This window comes from Hesperophylax consimilis, chromosome 3 (assembly GCF_061612785.1).
Source record: "Hesperophylax consimilis isolate HC1 chromosome 3, BYU_Hcon_1.0, whole genome shotgun sequence".
Lineage (NCBI taxonomy): Eukaryota > Metazoa > Arthropoda > Insecta > Trichoptera > Limnephilidae > Hesperophylax > Hesperophylax consimilis.
In genome coordinates this window covers 8,627,114-8,649,301 of record NC_142838.1, presented here as the reverse complement: position 1 = coordinate 8,649,301, position 22,188 = coordinate 8,627,114, and the positions used below count along the sequence as shown (strand labels likewise).

Below are 22,188 nucleotides of genomic sequence, written 5' to 3'. Positions count from 1 at the left end.
ACAGCACAGTCCATTGGGAGACTTTTCTGCGCGGCGGCTTGGAGCGGCGCGCACTGCGGCGCGTAGTACTGCCGCTCCGAAGTATGTATATGTGTAATAGCCACTATAATTTATTTATCTTGTTTTTTTAATGTTGTATTCTTTAAGTTTTTTTAAGTTATTTTTTATTTTTTGTATGCAGGCGGACACGGCCATTCGGCGGGCAGTTCGGCGGGCAGTTCGGCGGACACTTTAGGCTGGGAAGCTAGGCCTGAAGGCTGAAGTTTACGTGTGGGGGGCCCTAAAACACGCATTAAAATTCATTCTCAACATTACGATTCTGAAAACAATTAAATTCAAAACTCATTCGAATCAAAAATTCATCAGGAATTTTCAAAAATTTCGAAATGCATCGACTTTATTCACTCACAGTGAAATGTAATTATTAGTCTGATGAAAATTGATCCTAGGGTAATAAATGCAGCCATTTGATTTTTTTTATTTGTCAATGTAATCTTTTTGAACATCATCATCTTATTGACATCTTCAAACTGATCAAAAAATTTAAATCATAAAAAACAAAATAGAAAAATTAAATTATAAGTATTAATTGAAAATCTTCCGTAAGTAAGGGCCCGTTCCCACTTCCGTTTTCAAATCGGAGGCGGGTCCCGTTTTAAAAACGGATGCTCTACGGCCCTCTGTTCACACCTCCGTTTTACAAACGGATCCGTTTTAAAATCGGATAATACTCTACGAAAACAAATAATTGTCAATTCAACCAAAACATTTTATTTGCTCACTCTTCAGTAGACGATCGTGCGCAATGGACGATGATGAAGCTTTTGTTGTCGTGTGATACTTATTAAAATGAAGGAAAAAAATGAATAGAAAATTTTGGGTGAAAGATTTTCTGTTGGAACTTTCCAAGTGTTAATTGGTGAGTTGAGAAGTGATTAACCAAAGTTCTTTAATTATTTTAGAATCTCGATTAATTCCTTTAACCATCTACTGGAACGAATTTCAGAGAGCTTAACATATCAAAATACAAAATTAAGAGAGTACATTTGTCCTGAAGAAAGGCTATCGATATTTTTAAGGTAAGAAAACAATTACAACTCAATTTTTTTTAATTGTGTGTTTATTAAACTAATGCGCTCTTCCGTGCATCGTGCAGCTCATTTAAGCTTAAAAATAAAGAAAAATAAGTAAAGTTTGAAAAATAAAAAATAAATTTTTGATATAAAAAAGTTGTGTACACTAAGCGTTTTGTTTTTATTTAATTAAAAATAAAATATTGTAGTTTGTTGGCTACTGGGTCTTCCAGTGGCGGTCCGTGAGTTTTTAGGGAGCTAGATTGCTAGGATAAAAAATACGTTTTAATTTATTTACTTAACAAAATAACCAAATACAAGCACGCAGCGTGCCTGCTTCCTTGCTACTAGGAGCGTGTGTGGAGGGGTCGGGGTGTGGCGGGGACTCTGCCGGAACGACTAGGCGACAAGTGTGAACAGCTCCATACAAAACTATGAGCGAGTGAGTTCCGACACGATTTGAAAACGGACGCGCTGCGCTGGCGATCCATCCGACAAAAAATGCCGGACCCGTTTTCAAATCGTGTCGGACAAGTGTGAACAGCTCCATACATCCACTACAGCCGCTAGGGCATCCGTTTTTAAAACGGGACCCGCCTCCGATTTGAAAACGGAAGTGGGAACGGGGCTGAAGGGTGAAATAAGGGTGGGAAGAAAGGACAGACCTGCATTCAACACTGAGCCTAAAATGGGTGATGATCAGTGGCAGGTCTTTCATCACAAGAGGATTTAAAGACTTATCCCATAGCTATATGAAATCCAAATACATGTGAGCATGCGCGGTTTCGCAGATTGTCTAGGACAGAGGTTCCCAAACTTTTTTGCACCGTAGACCACTTGCCAAATTATTTTTTTCCGTAGACCCCTGCCTGCCTGCCGAATGTTGAATTTTCCTAAAACTATTAACGTTCCATGTGATAATCATTTTTTTTTTTCGTAAAAAAATTCCCTTCCCTTGCCTGCCCTACAACCGGGTGGCGATATAGTTCCTCTGTTTTTGCATTGTGCAGACAGGGGCGCCCTTGTGAGGTATTACACCAAATGAAAATGGAGCAGGATAAGCAACGGGAGTTTCTTTATGTAGCTGGCCCTACAGAACTGCCCCTTAAGTTCTTTGTTAACGCTTATTCCGAACAGTTCTTCTTGTCATATGATATCCGATTCTTCAACATTCCACTTCCACAGTCAAAATGTCGTCAAACTTAGTTTTGAAGTACATCTAAATGTTGAACGTCATTATTACCCTGGATGTTTTTCAAAAACAAGTTGGGGAAATAGGAAAATTCACGGCTTCCAATGTGCAATGTTTTGGTTCAATATATTATTTCTGACGAGAAAGGGAACGTAGATTAAATAAATAATTTCTCAGTCTATTATTAGTGTTACGTCAACTGTGTTATTTGTGTTAGATGTATTGTGTCAATTACAGAACTCCTAAATATTGAGTTGGGGTAAATGGGGGTCCGCTCGTTTATACCCCCATTTGAATCTAGTGGACCCCCAAATTTTTTTCTCGCTGACATAGACCCCCAGCAAGCCGATATCGACCCCTGGGGGTCCACATAGACCACTTTGGGAACCTCTGGTCTAGGACATGTATACGCTAGGTCTGAGCATTGAGAAATGTGTTAACCAACTGCGACTGTCGATTCGCATGGCTAGTCGCTAGAGAGCTCCGAGACATAGCACGGAGCGGTAATGTAACTCACCAAAATAAGAGCTTGAAATAGATTCAAAATTATTTTTTATATTTTATTTCTGCAAATGTTAATTGCATTCATGTTTAAAGAATTTTGGTGAAGACAAAGCATTGAATTTTTTTTTGTTTTAAAAAACATCTATTTGAATTACACTTTTGCTTTCCGTAATGAATTAATGCAAATCTTGGAAGCAGAAATTAACTTCTGACATCTGATCGAGTTGAAACTCGGCAAATAGACTCGTTGTCAATGACAATGCATTCTATCAACTTTTAGTGGCACTCATGCATACACACACGGACATATATGCATTTCCTGAAATCGGATGACATCACATCAGTTAATATACTACATAAATGTCATCCCTATCCGATCGGCATTCGGCGAGGTTGTTAGAGTTGTTGACTCCAGTTCCTGGGTATAAAGGTTCAATCCTCAGTCTTATCTAAAAAATATTAATCCATCCCAAACGGGATAGGAAATTCTTGAATAATTCCCAGATTTTTCAATTTTTCAGACCCAACGACCCATTCATGTATTCAGAAATTGTTTTGACAAAATTATTTGCTCGGTATATCAGTGAATCGACCTCGTTATAACAGTCAACAATTATATGAAGATAAGGCTGAGCTAAAATATTGTTTTGTAATTGATCATTATGGCCGTGATCGTTATAACCAAGTTCGACATCTGTTGGTAATTGTAGTATCCCTCTGTGAAGAATTGCCACTGCTGATGATGATAAATTGGTTACCTAAATAATACAACAATATACTGTTTCCAATAATTCGGGAGTGAAATGTAGGAAGATTAACCCATTGGCATAATATTGCCACATTAGGAAAGCTAATTTTTTCATTTAAATATTTATCATGCATTATGAGAACATGGCCGTTACACATAAGCCCTCGCTGCTTGGATTTTTCAATTACTAAAATATGGCTAGATTGAAGAAACAAGAGGTGGTTTATATCCCGGTGGATAGGGTGCTTGTCTAGCAATCTAACGGATGAAGTTCGATACTCACGGTGGGTTTTAAAATGTCATCATACTCCAGCCAGCCAACAATCACAATAAAATCAGGAACTACAATCAATTTGATCGAAAAAATATATACAATATAATAATATGTTAACACTTGTAACAATGACTAAATAAAATACTCATTGACTTGCAGTTCCTAACTCCACCACGACCAATCCCTCGGTGGTAACGCTACACTACAAATCTTATGGTTAATAGCTTCTTATATAAAAAATTATTATAAAAAATGTTCTAAAGCAGTATGTTTTTTAAGAATAATTTACAGGAAAGCATTTTAAAACAAAATTTGTATTATGCCGATCAGTTAAATATTTATATGTAACTCAGCCGGCATATCTTCATTCTTAAGACCTGCGATAATATTTTCAACAGCCAACTGGGACATGGCTGTCCTTGCTTCAATTGAAGCGCTGCCTATATGCGGAAGTATTACACAATTATTCAACTCGAAAAGCGGGTTATCTAGCGGCAAAGGCTCGGGAGACGTGACATCCAACCCGGCGCCTCTAATAACGTTGTCTCGCAATGCCTCCACTAACGCAGCCTGATCAACCAAGCCCCCACGACTGGTATTAATAAACAACGCAGTTTTTTTCATCTTCCCAAACGTTTCTGCGTTAAACATTTTCTCCGTTTCTTTGGACAATGCGCAGGAACATATCACAAAATCACTCTCTTTCAGTAATTGATCTAAATCTGTTCTTTCAGCACCAACTGGTAAAGCTTCGGTAGATCGATCCGAACGATTGTAGTATAAAATTCTGGATGTTTCAAATGCCTTCAACTTCTTTGCGATGGATTGACCGATTCTTCCAAATCCGACGATCCCAACTGTAGAACCCATCAATCCTGGGCCAGTCATCCAAAACGGAGACCAGGTCTTCCAGCCGCCGGTCTTGGCTTCGTTGTGAGCTTCAATAAGACGCCGTGAAGTGCACAAGAGTAGACCGACCTAAAATAAAGAATAATTAGTTAAGACCTGACATTTTTAACTTTAGTTTCTGCAAAATGTATTGTTATTTTAGAGAAAAAACGGTTTACTTTTCCATAAAAATAATAAAGAGAAAAAAAATCACCTTAAAGCTTTTACCGATAAGGTGGTGTAGTCTTACTGGCTACAGGCATTTAGCAGTGAATTTTATCATTATATATTTACCCCCTTAGGGCTTTTAAATAAAACAAGTCTTAATAAATTACATTAGTGCGTTTAAATTTACAAAATAATAATAGTTTTATTCCCATATACGCAATTTTTGAAATAAGCTCTGATTAGTATTACTAGTCGTAAGGTCTGCGTACACACAATGTTAACAAAGACGGTTTCAGATGTACCCAAATAGCTACATAAGTACTTATATTACAATGACCGTATATGCTGTTATGGAAACAGTTTTGGCACAACTGATACATTTTTATATTGTTTGCGCAGACTTCCATTATGTGCTTACTGTTAATTCTGCAGTTGCTTCGGTCAAGACATCCGGGGTATATCCAATCTTGATTCCTCTCCTGTTACATTCAGCGACATCTATATGATCGTAACCAACTGAAAATGTGGAAACCACTTTTAACGTTGGTCCTGCTGCATTCAACAACTCCACATCTATTTTGTCCGTGAGAAAGCACAGAATGGCACTTTTATTAGCGATGTTTTGGATTATATAATCACGCGGGGAAGGGCTATTCTCCCTCCAAACTGTGACATCAAAACTGAAATATAAAAAAAATAATAGCAGGTGATACATGAATGTAACGTGATTTTGATCGACAGGGGGGGGAATAATTGACTACATATTGTTGGACAAGTATTTGTGTAATACGCAGGAAAGAGAAGGTGCCATAGAAAACTAATTAAATTTCTTTACTCACTTATTTTGAAGCTTTTCCAATCCAACAGCACTAATGTCAGGTCTTGTTAAAAGGACTTTTGGTTTTTCCATGATCTTCGAATTGCTGAAGTTAGTACACAATCTCGAAAGATCGTGCCTTTTATTTAATTTATACAAATAATTCATCCAGTAGTCTTTTTATTTTTATCTAAGTAGTCGGGTGCACCGGAGATTTCAGTTTCCGCGGGCTTTTCGGGTAATACGTACGGCTTTAAAAAATACCCTGTTACGTGAAGTGTTAAAACTGTACCCAGAATTACTTTGACTCTGGGATTCATTTATGTTTAATTTGAATTAAACTAAGCAGAATTCACGTAAGATTTGCTGTCATTACTTCTCACTTGTCACTGCTTGTCACCATTAAATCTATTATCACTATTCTTATCACATGAACTGTCAGTTGTCAGGTGAGTGGTTCATTTATGGTTGTCAGTGTCAAGTGTCAAATAATATACCATAATGTCCCTTGCAGACAGAGCGATTTTAGTTGAACGACTATTATTGAACGACAAAAATTAACTAGATAGAGTTCAGACGTTTCAATTTAAGTCGAACCGATATTGCATCAAATGAAGTTATCGCTGCATGCGTCCCTATGATTTCAGACCTTTTACGAAACGAACTTTAGAATATGAAAAAGCGGAAAAAACGTATGTGGGCTAGAAAATGGATTATAAGGAAAAACGAATTGGGTGCTTCTAACACTACATTAAGAGAGAGATGGCGTTAGAAGATACCGAAGGCAATCGCAATCATTTGCGAATTTCGGAAGAACAATTTGATGTCCTGTTGTCTAAAATTAAAAAAAAAAAAAAACAAAAATAAGACACGGTTATACGCGCGGCTGTCCCGGCAAAAACTAAGTTACAAATTACGCTAAGATACCTGGCAACGAGAATTCTTTTTCAAGTCTGGCTTATATCCAAAAATACGATGTCGTTCTTTATAAAAAAAGTGTTCGTTGCAATATTTGATGCCCTAAACTTTGTTATGAAGGTAAAAAAATAAATATTTTTTGAAACATTCAGAGGCGTGTTATTTAATAATAACTAATAAGTTAGAGTAACATTTCAAAAATAATAAAATTAATTGCAGTGTCACGGGCATTCTTATTTTTGTAAACTTCTTGCTTCCGATCCCAAAGACAGGGATGGCATTGGTATAGATCCATAAATACACTTAATACATTATTTAATTGAAGTAGATGCCATGATGGTAGGTAATACTAATAAACCAATCCCTAGGAACGTCTAACATGGTCTAACGTCTACTTTCGACCTATGTTCACAAGTTCACGGCAGGAAAATCTAACGATGACTCATACTTGAACAACAAAAGTAAACGGGCTTTCAACATTCACACTTGTCGATTAGCTTTCAAGTGTCATTCAACACATACTTGATCAACTAAAATCGCCCTGTGTGAATTATATTTTATGGATATAATGACATCTTACTTTTTAGGTCCATGCAATACACCGATATCTATGGTATATGCATACAGGTAACATTGACGACTTTTCTTCTGTCATCAGCAATCAAGATAGTTGATTTATGAGCAATCAGTTATTTATTTATGGTCATCAGGACCTGTCAAATTCAAACGCAAAACAAAAATAATTACGTTTTAGTTCTCAACTGAAACTTGGCCTATTTAAAATAACTACCAAAACTCAAATTAATTATTAGGATTCTGCAGCTTGTGTACGGTCTATTTGATAGATTATTCAATTATTATTTAGTTCGTGACGGTTGATACACAAGTACACAACCTTGAACTCTCAGTTCCCGGTTTATCTTGTGTTCAATGTAGATAATCGTATTTGAGTGCTCAAAATTTTCCATTATTCATATTCATTGTTTATTTGCCTGTATCGTATCGTACATGATCGAATCGTTATTCTAAGTGGAACAATGGCCACATCCAAGGTACTTTATAGGTTAATTATGAATTGAAATAACAGTCTAAACTTCTGCAAGTACTACCCCGAATATTTTATCTTATTATAAATATGAATTGGGTAATTATTTCCTTAACCGCCGCACTTTTAGGCATAGATTATGGAAATTTTATTTTTGTTAAAAGAACAGCAAACATTCCCGGGTTATGAATGACCTGACAATAGTTGAAAATCTCGTACTACCATCACAGTAAGCCGAAAATTTTGCTTGTGTTGTGATAGAGGGCTTAGCCAGCCGAGGAATTGAACACTCTACGCCTGGGTGGGATCCAAATGCGATGTCGACTCAGCCACTAACTGGTCAAATTATACTTTGTTTTAACAATTACTACAGGAAACAACTATTTACTTGCAAAAATAGATTATTATTAGGTTCTTAGTTTGAGTTAATTAAGTAATTTAATAAATAACTTGTTCAATTAACTGCCCTTAAACATGTTTTACATAAAAATAAAAAGAAGACAGGTCTTTATCAAATTATATTGAATTTAAAAACATTAGAAAAGATTTAAAAATCTTATCAAAAATATGCTACAATATTCTTTTATTAATAATGTTGAAACTTCAATAAATCACAATGTAAAGTATTTTTGGAACTATGCAAAATCAATGAAAAATAACAACTTTGGTATCCTACCCGCCAACTTGGAATATGCAGGTAAAAAGGCCAAAGATACTCAAACTATCGCTGACCTTTTTGCTGATTTTTTAAAAAGCGTTTATGAATGTGATACACCAGTTTCTGCTAGTACAGCATCAAATTTTACCACTGATCATAATCTTAATTTATCTTCTATTCACATAGAATATAATGATATATTGACTGAACTAAAATTACTAGATCAAAGCAAAAGTGGTGGACCAGATAAAATACCTCCTGTATTTTTGAATAATTGTGCTACCAATCTGGCATATCCTTTATATTTGCTGTTTAATCAGTCTTTACGAACAGGATGTTTTCCTACTAAATGGAAATTCAGCTTCCTTACGCCTATTTTTAAAAAAGGCGATAAACCAAGGTGATTAACTACAGACCGGTGTGCCTTTTATCAACCATTCCTAAAGTTTTTGAAAAAAATCTTCTTAAATTTTTTTTTTTTCCGATTAAACCAAGTCATTTCTCCTAAACAACATGGTTTCTCTATTGGAAAATCTACCATTACTAACCTGTTAACGTATCAAAACTATATATCTGATTCCGTGTCTAGTAAATGTCAAATTGACTCTATTTGTACCGATTTTAGCAAGGTGTTCGATAAAGTTAATCACGAGTTATTGCTGAATAAACTGCATAAATTCGGTATTGGTGGTTCACTTTATAAGTGGTGTAATAGTTACTTCATCAACAGATTACTGGCTGTTAAAATTGATGGTACATTTTCATACAAATTAACTGCTACGAGTGGTGTTCCCCAGGGGTCACACAGGTCCAATCCTGTTTTTATTATTTGTTAATGATGTGTTATATATTCTCAATGATGTTCAAGTAATAATGTTTGCAGATGACCTGAAATTATTCAAAGCAATCAGAAACATTAATGATTGCCATATATTGTCAAATAACTTGTTGAGATTTAGTATAATTTCATAAATAATCTTATATATGTATGTAAAAGCCTTAATAGGCGTAAAATAAATAAATATAAAAATAATTTGTGCATATTTAGATTGAAACAAAACTTTCGCAAGTGTCACACCATACAAAAAAGTCCAAAATGGCGGCAAAGGTATCGTTTTATATACATTTTTTACCACCTATCCCAACGTAAATCGTTGTTTCTTGTAGTAATTAAGTTGAAACGAAGTATTTCCATAATAAGTACCTATTAAAAGTGCGGGGGTTGGGTAAATATTTACCACAAATTGTTTTTTCTTTTCTTGTCCTTTCTTTGCTACTCAAACTTTTGTCAATTGATGCAAGGAAGATAACTTTTGTCTTTAATGTTATTTTTATTATTTTTCTAGCTGGAGTTTATGGTGGAGGATATCAAAGATAGTAAAAAGTTGAAATCTACCCTTTTAGACACACCGGGAATTTCTAATGTTCGTATTCTTTTATTATTACAATTGAATTAATATATATTATAACTAATATCAGGCATGAGAATTCCTCTTTACTGATAAGGTATACATGACCAAATATGACCTTATAATATTTTGTAAAATATAATATAATGTATGTGCAATGTAACTCCTATTCTTTACTTACAATTTTTAAAAAATTAGTGTGAAGGGTTACAGTGATTTGTTTTTGGGGTATTATGCCGTGTTGCGCTACCTAGTTCTTTAGCCAAGGTTTCAGACAGCATTGCAGTGTCCATCATCAGGGCAGATGTGTAATCTAAGGTTGTGGTGAAGTGTGTGCTTATGTAAGAAGATGCGATACCATGTTGGCAGCTCCAACCCTCTAAGGGCTGACATTAACATACAATTTTAAAATGGTTTTCTGCATTTAGTTTTGGTGTAGATGTCAATTAAAGAACTACTGAGCTTAGCTCCATCATCCTTATTAATATTTACGGGATTTTTATGAAGTTCAATTGCCTCCGTAATTAGTCGTGTCATATATGTTTTGGGTCTCCCCAGGACTTCAGGAACAAATCCAAAGGAATGTCCGGTTTCAATTAAATGCTCGTCAATTGCCGATTTGTCAGGGTGGCCGAGTTTACAAGATATAATAGATAGTTTATAAGAATTGTTCAGGTATCTTTTTGGAGATTGTCCGTTCAACACAGCATAATACCCCAAAAACAAATCACTAAAATACTTTTGGCCGTGAAAATCTCAAATCATACCCGAATGTGAAGTGGTTTTATCAACAAACACAGTGCAAAGTACAACACAGTACAAAGTACAACACAGTACAAAGTACAACACAGTACAAAGTACAACACAGTACAAAGACGGAGGTAAGAAGTGTATGTGAAGAAATTCTATACCATTTTCTCTAGTACAATATTATAGACAAATATTAACTCCTCAGGCTTCGCGCATATTCTGTCAGAAGGTATTTCCCCTTTGCAATAAAATCCAAACAAATGGAATATTTCTGAACATATCCGAAAACTGTTTTTGTGATGAAATACGCTATCAAATTTTATTATTGTTATTTTTTTTATTATTAAATAATTAATCAATTTACAGAGTATAATCAATGATGTTAACTAAAATAATTCATACAATTAGTTTTCACTGCTTTTGATTTTTTAATGTTCCTCTTCTATAGAAGCTGGCGCTTGTGTCTAGAAGAGTGGTGAGCATCAAGATGAAGAATATTTAGTGTTTTTAATTATGAATATTAAAATTTATAATTAATTAAAAAGATAGTTTCATCATTTTGGTATTTTTACATTGAACTTCTCTTTAATTGCTTTTAGTAGGTGTTTATCATTTTAAATTGTTCTGATATTTTCTTTTATTATTAGAAATAAACATATATTTTTGGAAATATAAAAATTATGAATGCAAAGATAAAAAAAAATTAAATGGCTCACTTAACTTTTAACCACTGAACAAAAAAAAATATATATATAAAAAACAAACTTATTTTATTAGACAAATGTTTAACAGTTAACGTCACCTTACTTTTATGTCCTTTCATATAAAAATAATAAATAAAAAAGTTTTTAAAAAATTTTAAAACTGAAGTTTTTATAATTGAGGTCTGAACCTTTGGTTTCATAAAAGTGCACATTTTAACTCTTCTGTGGTTAACTTCTAGATTTTAATATAAAGCGTGGTGTTTTCTCTTTGTAACACTGTTTATAACATATTTCTCACTATGACAGTAAGGGACACAACGATTTCTGTGAGACCATTTGAGTTGTTCCCAAAAGCGTACAAATTAGCCAGAAGGGTTAAGAGGAATTTATGTCGAGTAACATTTAAATATCCTGCATATTTTTATGGAAGCTGTATATAACCTATTTGTTTTTAAAACCTCATTAAATATACATCCAGTAGATTGTTGATTTTCCAAACCCTCATATTTTCTTTCACGGCAAAAACAATAATTAAAATAAAATATTGATAATAATTAACTATAGCTAGTCACAGACGAGAGATGTAATCTCATAATATATGTGGGCATGGCCTATATCAGTGTGAAAAAATGCTAAAAAAACCCACATGTATTATGAGGTTATATCTCTCATCTGTGACTAGTTTTTACAACGTAATATATTTTATTTTCAGGCTGAGATTTTGAAAAATGAAATTGTTGTCATTGAGACAGTCTTGCCTTGCAATGTTGCTGGAGATTTGATTCAAGGTATTACAGGAACTAGGGCAGTCTTGCAGGGATTTGGAGGTATGCATTATTATAATATTTTTCTGTTATTACCAGAACTGTTTCCCCTAGCTTTCCCCATTATATCTTTCAACAAGTTAGTTTCTGACAGTTATAAATAATATATTAACCATTGTAACCTAAACAGGCCGATTCGATGGCCCTCTTTTGACTTGCTCAAAAGAACTTGTCCATCGGTCTGGTATTTCAATTAGTGCCAATAATTCAACAGCCACAAAAGCATTAACCTTTGAGCTGCATTCAAATGTATTGGTGATTTTACCTCCTTATGGCATATTTTGTTCATCTCGTCTCGCCGACCAATAATACTTTTTAAAACTGTAACTAAACATATTTCACATAATCATTCTTCATGTAAACCTTGCTCATGTAACGCATCCTTATCTTAACTAATCATAAATAACATGAAATATTACGGAGCAGATAAAACATTGCTGAATATCAAAGTCGGGCCGGGCCGTACTGAATGGTACTTACTTCTATTTGCTTTTGAATTTTTAGGTCCCATTGTTTAATCTATGCGCCGATATCATGAGCATTTTTTTTATGAATTTATACTTTTACACGGTATACAAAATTTTTCCTTTTAAATTTCGATTATAAAGATGACATTTTTTCACTGCCAGGAGTAGTGACAAACAACGGTCAACTCATGGGAGTTATTGGCACTGAACTGAATAATGTGTTCATTCATAACAATACCTACTCCAATATTTAGAAGGCGGAACAGCTGTTGCGATGATGGAAGGAAGTATGTCTCGTGGAGTGATCAGGCTGTCAGGAGTGGCCGGTGGAGATGGTGGCCTGGTGGACGGCACTATAGACGGCCTACCCCCCGGGGCTCACAAGCTCAATGTCCACGTCGCAGGTGATATTTCACAGGTTTATTTGACTATTACTATCATTGTTTTCTTTTACCATTATTTATCATTTACTTAGAACGGGTTGTTTCAAATAAATTCAAATAATTTAACATTGTCGTCAAATGGCCATCAGCGCCATTTTGTTTTTTAATAGTTGAAAGGGCCTTGAAATGCCGATTCTATGTCCGTTTCAGCTTTTGAACAAATTGTGATCGGCGCAAGAGGACAACTATCATGTTGTTAAGCTTGTCAGCTTATTACAATTTATTTTATTTAAAATGCAACTGTATAGTTTGTGTAGTCAGTATTTTGTTGAATGGGCAAAAATACTAAGTCACAATTTTACAACAGAAGCTTTTAGAAAATTGTCTGCTTAAAACGTATAATTTAACGCCTATACCCACTGATTTTAGAAGTAGAAAAGATAAATAACTTTTTTCGAAATTCCAAGGTAGTTTTTAGGTTAAAAAGTTGAATTGTTTGTATGGGAAAATAGATATTCTTGTATGAAAAAATATTTTAGTACCGGAAGAAAAAATGAAATTTCTAAAAAAGTTATTTACATATTTTACTTCTATCATCATGTAGAATCACCTCCCGAAGTTTAGTGCACTTTACCCCCTTGTATGTGCTGAAACTTCTATACAGGTAAAATTTTTTAAAAAATTAGATGAAGTATATGTAAATAAATTAAATTAAATACCAACAATGTGATTAACAAGCTATTTCTTCTCTAAGAATAGTGTTAATAATATCAATCATTTAAATATGATTTTATCCCATTGATATTATGCATTTTTCTTCTTCAGCCAGCGTGTTTGTGGTGTTTTGTGAAAATCCTGAATGTTGTTTGTTTTCAGGGTTGTGATTCTCTAGGACCTATATGGGAGCCAGTCGGAAAACTGGGAACTGTAACAGCTGAATCAAATGGCAGGGCAAGCTTCAAATTTTTGGTCCCCAATTTAAAGGTACCATATTATTACCTAGGAAATATATTTATGATTTATATTAACTACTTACTTTTATCTACTTTTTAAATAATTTTAATGAATTACGTATTTCTCATAAAACTGATTGAAGACAATGAATGACATTTTATTTTTAAATCAGGAGAGTTGGCAACAAAGTCACAATCCTCAGGTCGGGTCTCCAACTTATATTACAATAAACATTGAACCAAATGTTTGTAAAAACATGAAACAATTGGGCAGGGCCTCAAGGTTTTTGTTTTCCGTGGCTGATGGAAAACAAAAAACGTTGTGGCACCGAACCAATGTATTTGTCAAATGTTTTGTTTCGCTTAAGACCCGACATCAAAAGAACCATTGAAGAAGAATGTTTTATTAAAAAGACAAATAACTTTGTCAACATCACTTTATTTTTATATACCCAATCTACACGTTGATGTCCACTTCTTCAAAAGTAAATAATATAGAATGTTTTCAGAAAAAATGTTGTTACTTATTTTTGCTATCTGTTTCTTTATAGATTAGCCAAATCGTGGGTCGTTCTCTTGCCATCGCTACTGAAGATCAATCACAGAAGTGAGTAACAATGGATGTACATACAAGCAGGGCCGGCCATGAGCCAAACGACACCTGGCGCTGGTGAAAACCTCAAGGGCACTGAGTTAGGTGTTAGATATTAACAGCGTCTTGATTCCTTGGCTCCTTGGCACCTTGGCAAGTCGACGCCTGGAGAGGACTGCTCCAATTGCGCCTGCCCAGGGCCGGCCCTGCGTACAATACAAGAATTATAGTAAATATCAATTAAATTCAACAAAATTCATTATTGACTAACATCATTCGAAGCTGATATTCGACAAATACCAGCTTTTTGTCATGTTATACTTATGTACCGGAACCAAGCATATTTATTTTTTTCTTATTTTAACTCTTGGGGTACCGACGGAACTAAAATTTCACTCTCCGCCAGCAGATACTATTTTCGTAATAACTTAATTGGTCTTTTAGGAAGGGAAGGAGAGGAAGTTCTGGGAAGGAAAAAGGTAGAAGGGGTGGATAGGAATCTGGTACCTGCCACTGTGGTACAAGACGATGTTCCTAGAGAGTCCTGCTGAAGAGGTCAAAAGGTGTCCCTAAACCAGTCCTGATCTGGCCTGCCACGCAGTGAGTGGGCAGACACATCCGCGGCCAAGACCTGGACAAATGTCACTCCATGAACCCCTGCTAAGTCACCAAACGTAGCGAACCACTTGGGGTGACCTATGGCAGAGGTGTTGTTTATCCAATAAATTGTTCCCGGTGTACACTAAGGTGGAGCGGTCTAGTATAGAGAATTTTTTTTTTCGTAATATAGAATTCGGCATACGCGGGATTGGTGCTCCGTTATGTACTTATCTTAAATAAAAAATATAAAAAAATATTTATTTATAATTACGACATCGCCACCACTTTGAATTTTTGATAAAAACACTGAAAACACCAATAATGTTCTCCCGATTCTTATTTATGCTTATAAATATGTAAAAAAAAATGAGTGTTTATTTATTACCTATGATATAATTACATTATTATTTTATAGTATAATTATAAAATAGGACTGTAGGAACAGTTAAACTATTCCCACACAGCAACGAATCCTTTTACCCCAAACGCGTATCAAACAGAGTGAAGTGTATCGCGTATCATCTTGGCGAAGTTTCCGATCCGCTAGACATTATCTAGTAGATCGGGGTACTGACGCTATTCCTTCTTGTAGTTTAAACTTTAGACTCTCAAAAAAATGTGCTTCGTCTTCAATTCCTCAAGAAATAATGCAAAGTGAAGCACAACCAAATAATTCTCACCATGAGGTGAAAGACTTCCCTATTGTGGCCAGAACACTAGACAGATATTGTATTTCAGATCGAGCAGGAGCTGCAATTGTTTTCGTTGTATTACAAGATGTTGGCTTAATTTCACAGAACGATACATCTCGTGTTGTGGATAGGAGTAAAATTCGTCGAGCTCGAATGAAGAAAAGAACTGCCCTTACTAGTAAGCCGTTAGTAATCGATTCCAATGAATTTGGTTTATACTTCGACGAACGGAAGGACAAAACTTTAAGCATGGAGGACAACCGGCGAATAACTGAAGAACACTAGTTTAGTAAAAGAACCAGGTAGCGAGTACATGGGACACATTTCATTAAAAACCGGAAAATCTGAAGCAATAAGTAATGGAATTATTTCATTACTGTCTTCGAAAGATATTGCTTTGGAAAAAATTGTTGCAATTGGATGCGACGGAACTGCACTTAATACGGGGTACAAAAGAGGTGTTATTCGGCGCCTTGAATCACATCTCAAACAGCTTTTACAGTGGATTGTCTGTCAATTACAAGCAAACGAACTCATTTTGCGACATCTCTTTGAGAACATCGACGGAACCACGACTGGACCGCAAAGTTTCACTGGAATTATTGGTAAATCTTTAAATAAGTGTGAACAACTTCCTGTCGTGAAATTTAAAATCATTCAATGTTCATTTCCAAGTATGACAAATACACATGATTTAAGTACAGATCAGCTGTATCTACTGAAAATGTGTAAAACTATTGACTCCGGATTCTGCAATGAAAATTTATCAAAAACAAATCCCGGTAAAATTGTACAATCCAGGTGGCTCACTACAGCGAATCGGATTCTTCGGCTTTACATTTCTACCCTAAAACCATAAAAAAATATGGTACCTTTAATGACATTTGTATTAACAGTTTACGCACCTATGTGGTTCAACATTAATACCAAACCATTATGTCTTTCCAGTGCAAGGCATTTACATGAAACAATAGTGCTTTCACGGTATTTGCCTAATGATTTAAAAGATATTATTGATCCAGTAATCCAGCGTAATGGCTTTTTTGGGCATCACGAAAATATATTGTTAGCCATGTTAAACGACAACCGAAAATACGTAAGAGAGTTGGCGTTGAGAAGAATATTGAAAGCTCGGCAAATGAAAATGCAATCAGACTTTATTCGTACCTTCATAGTGCCTGTTTTTGATTTTTCAGCAGATGATTATATTGATGTTATAAAGTGGGAAAATATAACCGAGCCACCACTAACCAAATTTGTAAGTGACGAGACAATTTTACAAGCCATTACCGATCACACGATAATTGAGGATGTCATACTACCAATGATAAAGAATTTTCCTTGCCCCACTCAAGCTACATAGAGATGTGTGAAAATTGTAACAGAAGCCTCAGCCGTTGTTTGTGGACCCTTGAGGCGAGATGGATTAATAAAAACAAGGTTAGAGTCACGACACGTTATGCCTATTTTTAACACCAAAATGCAGTACCGTTCATAGTAACTTTTATAATTTTCAAGTTTTTCAATGCGGTTAATAATATGTGTACATTTTTTATTTCCACTATTTGTTCATTCTAACAATCTACGAATGTATTATCTGAAAAATAAATGGTAAAAATACAAATTTTATATGTGTTTTATTTCGCGTACATGAGCCATAAATACTTAGGTAAAATCGTGAAAATGATAAAATATAAAGCTTTGGCGATGTCCAGGTATTGTGAATATATTTTTTTTATTATTTTTGTTGTAATTGTTAATAGTATATCGTCCCTTAGCTAACAACAGTCATTTTTACCAACTTTACAGGAGACGAAAAAAACTGTTTATTTTAAAAACTCGGTGGATTTTTTCTGTTATTACTTAATAAATACCCTAGTTAGAGGTTAAGAAATAATTATTTATACTTACTTTGACAATTTACTTTATTTTAACTTTTATTTTATGACTTGAGCTGTGTTGACTGATATTTTATTAGATTTAGGCGGTGTTGCTTGCGGAAATGTTAGGGAATAAGGTATTAAAGATGATTTACAAAGAAAAGTTTTTATCAAGAAATGTTTCAAAAATAATTAACAATCGTTATAAATAGGTATTTATAACCTAAATTTTAAGAATAACATTGTTGAGATCAATTGCTTAAAGTTATTTGGTGACACACGAACCTTTAGAGCGTACCTAAGTGCAATTATTATTATTTTTTTTTTATTTTACCATGAAAATATTTAAAACATAGTCTTTAATAAACTCCAACTAAACAAGATATAATAGTAATAAAATTATAAAAATAAAAAAATATACTCGAAATCTCTAGTCTAATAGTTAGTTGCAGTCTTTAGCGATTGCTGTGCGGAAGGTCATCATAAAAAGAGTGGCAACTAGATGGTAATACACTTTTTAGGTCTTACAAATCTTTATACTTCCGATTTGTAATTGGTATTCTAGCTGCATACAATTTCTGCAGGTGATTTATTTGTTTAATGCTGTTAATTGGCGTGGGACGATGTGGTAACGGCTGAAGCTCGTCATCAAAACCAATTTTTTACCAAATTGTGCTATTTGGTCTGTATTCTAGCATACGTACATCTGTGACGACTGGGTCACCTGCTTTTTTACAAGGCCGTATATATTTATAAATTAATTCTTTCGAAAAGTCGGTAAAAAAGGTATAGTCCAAATAACGAGCTTCGTAAGTCATAGGATCACTCCTAGCGGTTTTAGTAATAGCCATGTATTGTTGTGGAAGGTAAATTTCTTTACCTTTTAATTTACACTCTATTGCACTGTGTACGGAATCACATTCCATGTGGGTATGGCCTTTTACCAGGTACTTTTGAGTAATTACAATATATTTTTTCAATCGCTAAACGTAATAAAGCATTGCTTAAGGTAACATAGCGATTTTGAGCACAACAGCCATCGGAATATAAAATCACAGGCAATAATTTCTGGCTCAAAACTTTCTCTAGATAGTCTACTAAGCATGAAGCAAAAACAAAGGCTTCAAGTGTGCTATTTGACTCATCGAACCAATAACACATTACTTCTTTAGTTGCTAAATTGTATAATGTAAAATTATGGATGCATAATTTAGTTTTATAATAAATTGCATTAGCTTGAAGATACGGAGCCAATTTTACCGATTCAACATCCTGTGTGAATACATGACAAGCTCCGGACTGTGCAATATCTTTGTCAGTATCTTTCTCTCTCCTGGCTCGATCTTTCTTCAAAACATGTTGTGCGTGTTCTTCATCCGTAATGTTTCCAGTTTTATGACTGCAACAATCGTTACATTGATCTTTCTTCGGGTAGAATAGGCTCAGATTGAGTTTCAAAAATAATTTGTCGAATAATTTACGACCAAGGCATTCTCTACCCTCTAACTCACAATTCTCTTGATATGTGTGGTAGAGCTGTGTCATGTTCGAGAAAATTGGTTCTAAGTATTCTCGTGATGTTTTAGCACGACAGTAATGCGACGGCATATTTGGAAGACCTGCTAAAAACTTTTCAACATATTTGTGGTCTTCAATTTTCTCTGGATTTCTGCGGTTACTGGTTGAAGTAGACAAATCTGGAGGCATGGCACAGTCTGTTTTTGTCAGCCAATATCTTATAAACGAATCTTTAATGCCAAGAGTGGTCAAGAACATTTTTTTACAGACTTGGTGACGTACATTATCAATCTTGAAAACGTAAGTTCGACTATCAGTTCTTTTGGATGATTTCTGGATTTTTTGTAATTTTCTTTGGTACTTTATTAACATGAGAAGTTATAAATGATCTTTGCTGCTCCCAGTTCATGTTCTTCCAGAAATTTTCAAATAAATATTGCCGCTTTTGTTCGTTATGTTGTCACATGATCTGAGTTTAGATTTCTTGCAAAACACCATCATCACCTGAACTCCATGAATCAATTTCTTCTCCATCCATAGTGTATTTCAATTATTGAGCTTCCTCAAAGAAATAAAATACATTTTGAAACACCGCCCAAGTTAAAAAAGCTGGTTAGTAAACACCGCTTAAGTAAATGAAGATATTCAATAATGATTTCTTTCTATATGAATATTATGTGATAATCAATAAACATTACTGTATTATATAGCTTACCTCTTAATCTTCTATTAAAACATCTTGCAAAGACCTTTCAGCGATAAAACTCACATAAAAATATAATAATCACGGAGCGCGAAGTACTCTTACGAGAAATGTATGACAGACTAACGACTTGTGCGGTGTTGAGAGGCTAACCGACTTGCGCGCTGTTACTACTTTTTTAATTAAGGCTTCTAATTGACTGAAATCTATATCATGTGACCAATGGTTAGACGCGCAATGAGCAGCTCTATCTATCGGCATTAAAATGTGAAAACCGCCAATTTTCGACTTGAGCGGTGTTGTAAGCTATGGGACGATATGGAGCATCTTTCCCAACTATGTCGATTTCGAAATTCTGAAAAAAAAAATTTCACTCCACCTTAGTGTACACATCTAATTTTTTTTTGCAAAATTATGTTTTTGTAAATTGTACCATCTCACCACATAATGTGTTCATATATTATTTGTAAAAATAGTATATAATAGAATAGCTCAGAGAATTTTTTTTTGATAAATCCACACGGATTTGTCGGCACTCAAGAAGTTAAGGTAGTCAAAATCACTCAGTATTAAATTTCGCATAGTTGAAGACACAGTCCAGTCTACTAAAATGCTACGAGATACCTATCCTCTAGTTGGCAGCGAATGCCAACCAAAACTGTATACTAAGACATAATAATTGTTGTGACATACATGGGCAAAGTAATCTAGGTATGGCATTGTTTGTAACTCGAAAATACTGATTTCAAAGTTACCTATGTACAGTAATTAATAATTACCCTTCGATTTCACATGGCAAGAATTCAAATACACATTTTTTAATAGAAAATAATTCATTTATGTTTTTACTTTATTTTAAAGACTCGCTTGTGGAGTGATTGCACGATCGGCTGGAATTTTTGAAAACAACAAGAAGATATGCGCCTGTGACGGGGTCACCCTCTGGGATGAGAGGTACGTCCCAGCAGCGGGTCGGGGGCGACGCCAGCCCATACCCCCCACCAATAAACTGTAGATTTGTTTTTTTTTCAGTTATTTGTGATGGAGGAACAAGGCTGATGATGATTTTTTTTACGCTTTAATGCCTAAGCTTAACCTTTTCACCACTGTATACAGGGTGTATCGGCACGTACCCGACAAACCTTAACCAGTTATTCCTTAGCATATTTGGAGTAAAAAATCTTATGTGCACTTTGCTGTCCGGTAACGTTTTTTTTTAATAAAAAATTTATTATTCATATTTTCACCACATGTCACCACTGTTTTATCCTTTGTCAAAGTTTGAAAACCCATCTGGCAAATATTTTATTCGAATTCCGTTGAATAATGCACGTGTGTACCTATATTGGCGCACTTTTACAATCACAACGAAATGGCACGGCACCATTCGTCTCATTTTTAACTATTATTATTTAGTGTGTGCGAAAGAGCGAAGACGCTTTTTGACATACTTGCTTATAACAGCTGTTGAACACGAAACGCAATGCCAATGACAGTGATGTAGTGTGGAAATTTTATTTTTTTTTGTTTTTAATTGAAAAAAAAATGCTACCGGACAGCAAAGTGCCCATAACATTTTTTACTCCAAATGTGCTAAGGAATAGCTGGTTAAAGTTTGTCGGGTTAGTGCCGATACACCCTGTATATGTATATTAAATTATTAGATTATTGACCAACAATTTTATGCCTAAAGGGTTTTTCTCTTTCTTTTTTTGCTTTCTTAAGAAGTGCTGAATATTTTCTTTATAGGTGTAGGAAATAATAATTGTAGCTTTTATATTTCTTCTAGTAAAAATGATTAGGATCCCCCTTCGCTGATTCAGTGAAGTATTGGAATGTATTTGTCTTGCACTTTATATTTTTAAGGTTAAAATAAAATATTTTTATAAAATAATCATCACTTTCATATTAGGTCTCTCTCATTTTGTAAATGGTTTATGGATTTTTGTAATTATCTTTATCATTATTTTTATTTATGAAATAAATAAATTATTTAAATTACATTTACTATTTATTTTTTTAAAGAAAAATTTAATATTTTAATCCTGACCACCCACTGAACGGACCCTCTACCCACCATTCTTTGACTTTGAAATTCCCTTTCCTCTACGCACATCTATCAAATACCTTTTGAATATTATAGGGTGTTTCATGTAATCTTGATATTCGCTGAACAAAAGAACCAGTAAAATTTTAATGATTACCAGCGTCTTGAATTCGAATTATATTTGAATTTTTAATGTTAGTCGTGATGTTTTGATTTTTTATCATTATTATGCCAAACCCTATTTGTTGTGGCCTCCCGATTATTCTTATAAAACTTCCTGGAATCCGAAAAATATACTGTAATTCTTTTTATTTTTTTCCATATTCAAATGAGAGACTGAAAAAGATTTTATCTTAAAAAATAAATTTATCTTTTGAGTAC

The 22,188-nt window shown here is 34.3% G+C and overlaps 2 protein-coding genes across 4 annotated transcripts; one reads left to right on the top strand and one right to left on the bottom strand.

The window, feature by feature from the left end:
- Positions 1-683: 683 nt before the first annotated feature.
- LOC149424909 (glyoxylate reductase/hydroxypyruvate reductase-like) lies at positions 684-6,058 on the bottom strand. Its single transcript, XM_089650852.1, has 3 exons — positions 5,687-6,058; positions 5,266-5,527; positions 684-4,769 (listed from the first exon to the last, which is right to left on the bottom strand). The coding sequence occupies exons 1-3, from the start codon at positions 5,830-5,832 to the stop codon at positions 4,122-4,124; spliced, it is 1,056 nt and encodes a 351-aa protein (XP_089506978.1). The 5' UTR covers positions 5,833-6,058; the 3' UTR covers positions 684-4,121.
- Positions 6,059-7,250: 1,192 nt separating this feature from the next.
- On the top strand, positions 7,251-21,696 carry Ccs (Copper chaperone for superoxide dismutase). 3 transcript variants are annotated; one of them, XM_089647772.1, is made up of 7 exons: positions 7,251-7,634; positions 9,632-9,709; positions 11,861-11,975; positions 12,694-12,857; positions 13,699-13,806; positions 14,327-14,382; positions 14,812-15,508. In XM_089647772.1, exons 1-7 carry the CDS (start codon positions 7,620-7,622, stop codon positions 14,861-14,863), a joined length of 588 nt encoding a protein of 195 aa, XP_089503898.1. In that variant the 5' UTR covers positions 7,251-7,619; the 3' UTR covers positions 14,864-15,508. The 3 variants fall into 3 exon arrangements, with proteins under 3 accessions (XP_089503898.1, XP_089503890.1, XP_089503880.1); XM_089647764.1 differs by lacking the exon at positions 14,812-15,508 and adding an exon at positions 20,622-21,696 and having other exon boundaries at positions 7,253-7,409; XM_089647754.1 differs by lacking the exon at positions 14,812-15,508 and adding an exon at positions 20,622-21,696 and having other exon boundaries at positions 7,254-7,634.
- The last annotated feature ends 492 nt before the right edge of the window (positions 21,697-22,188 follow it).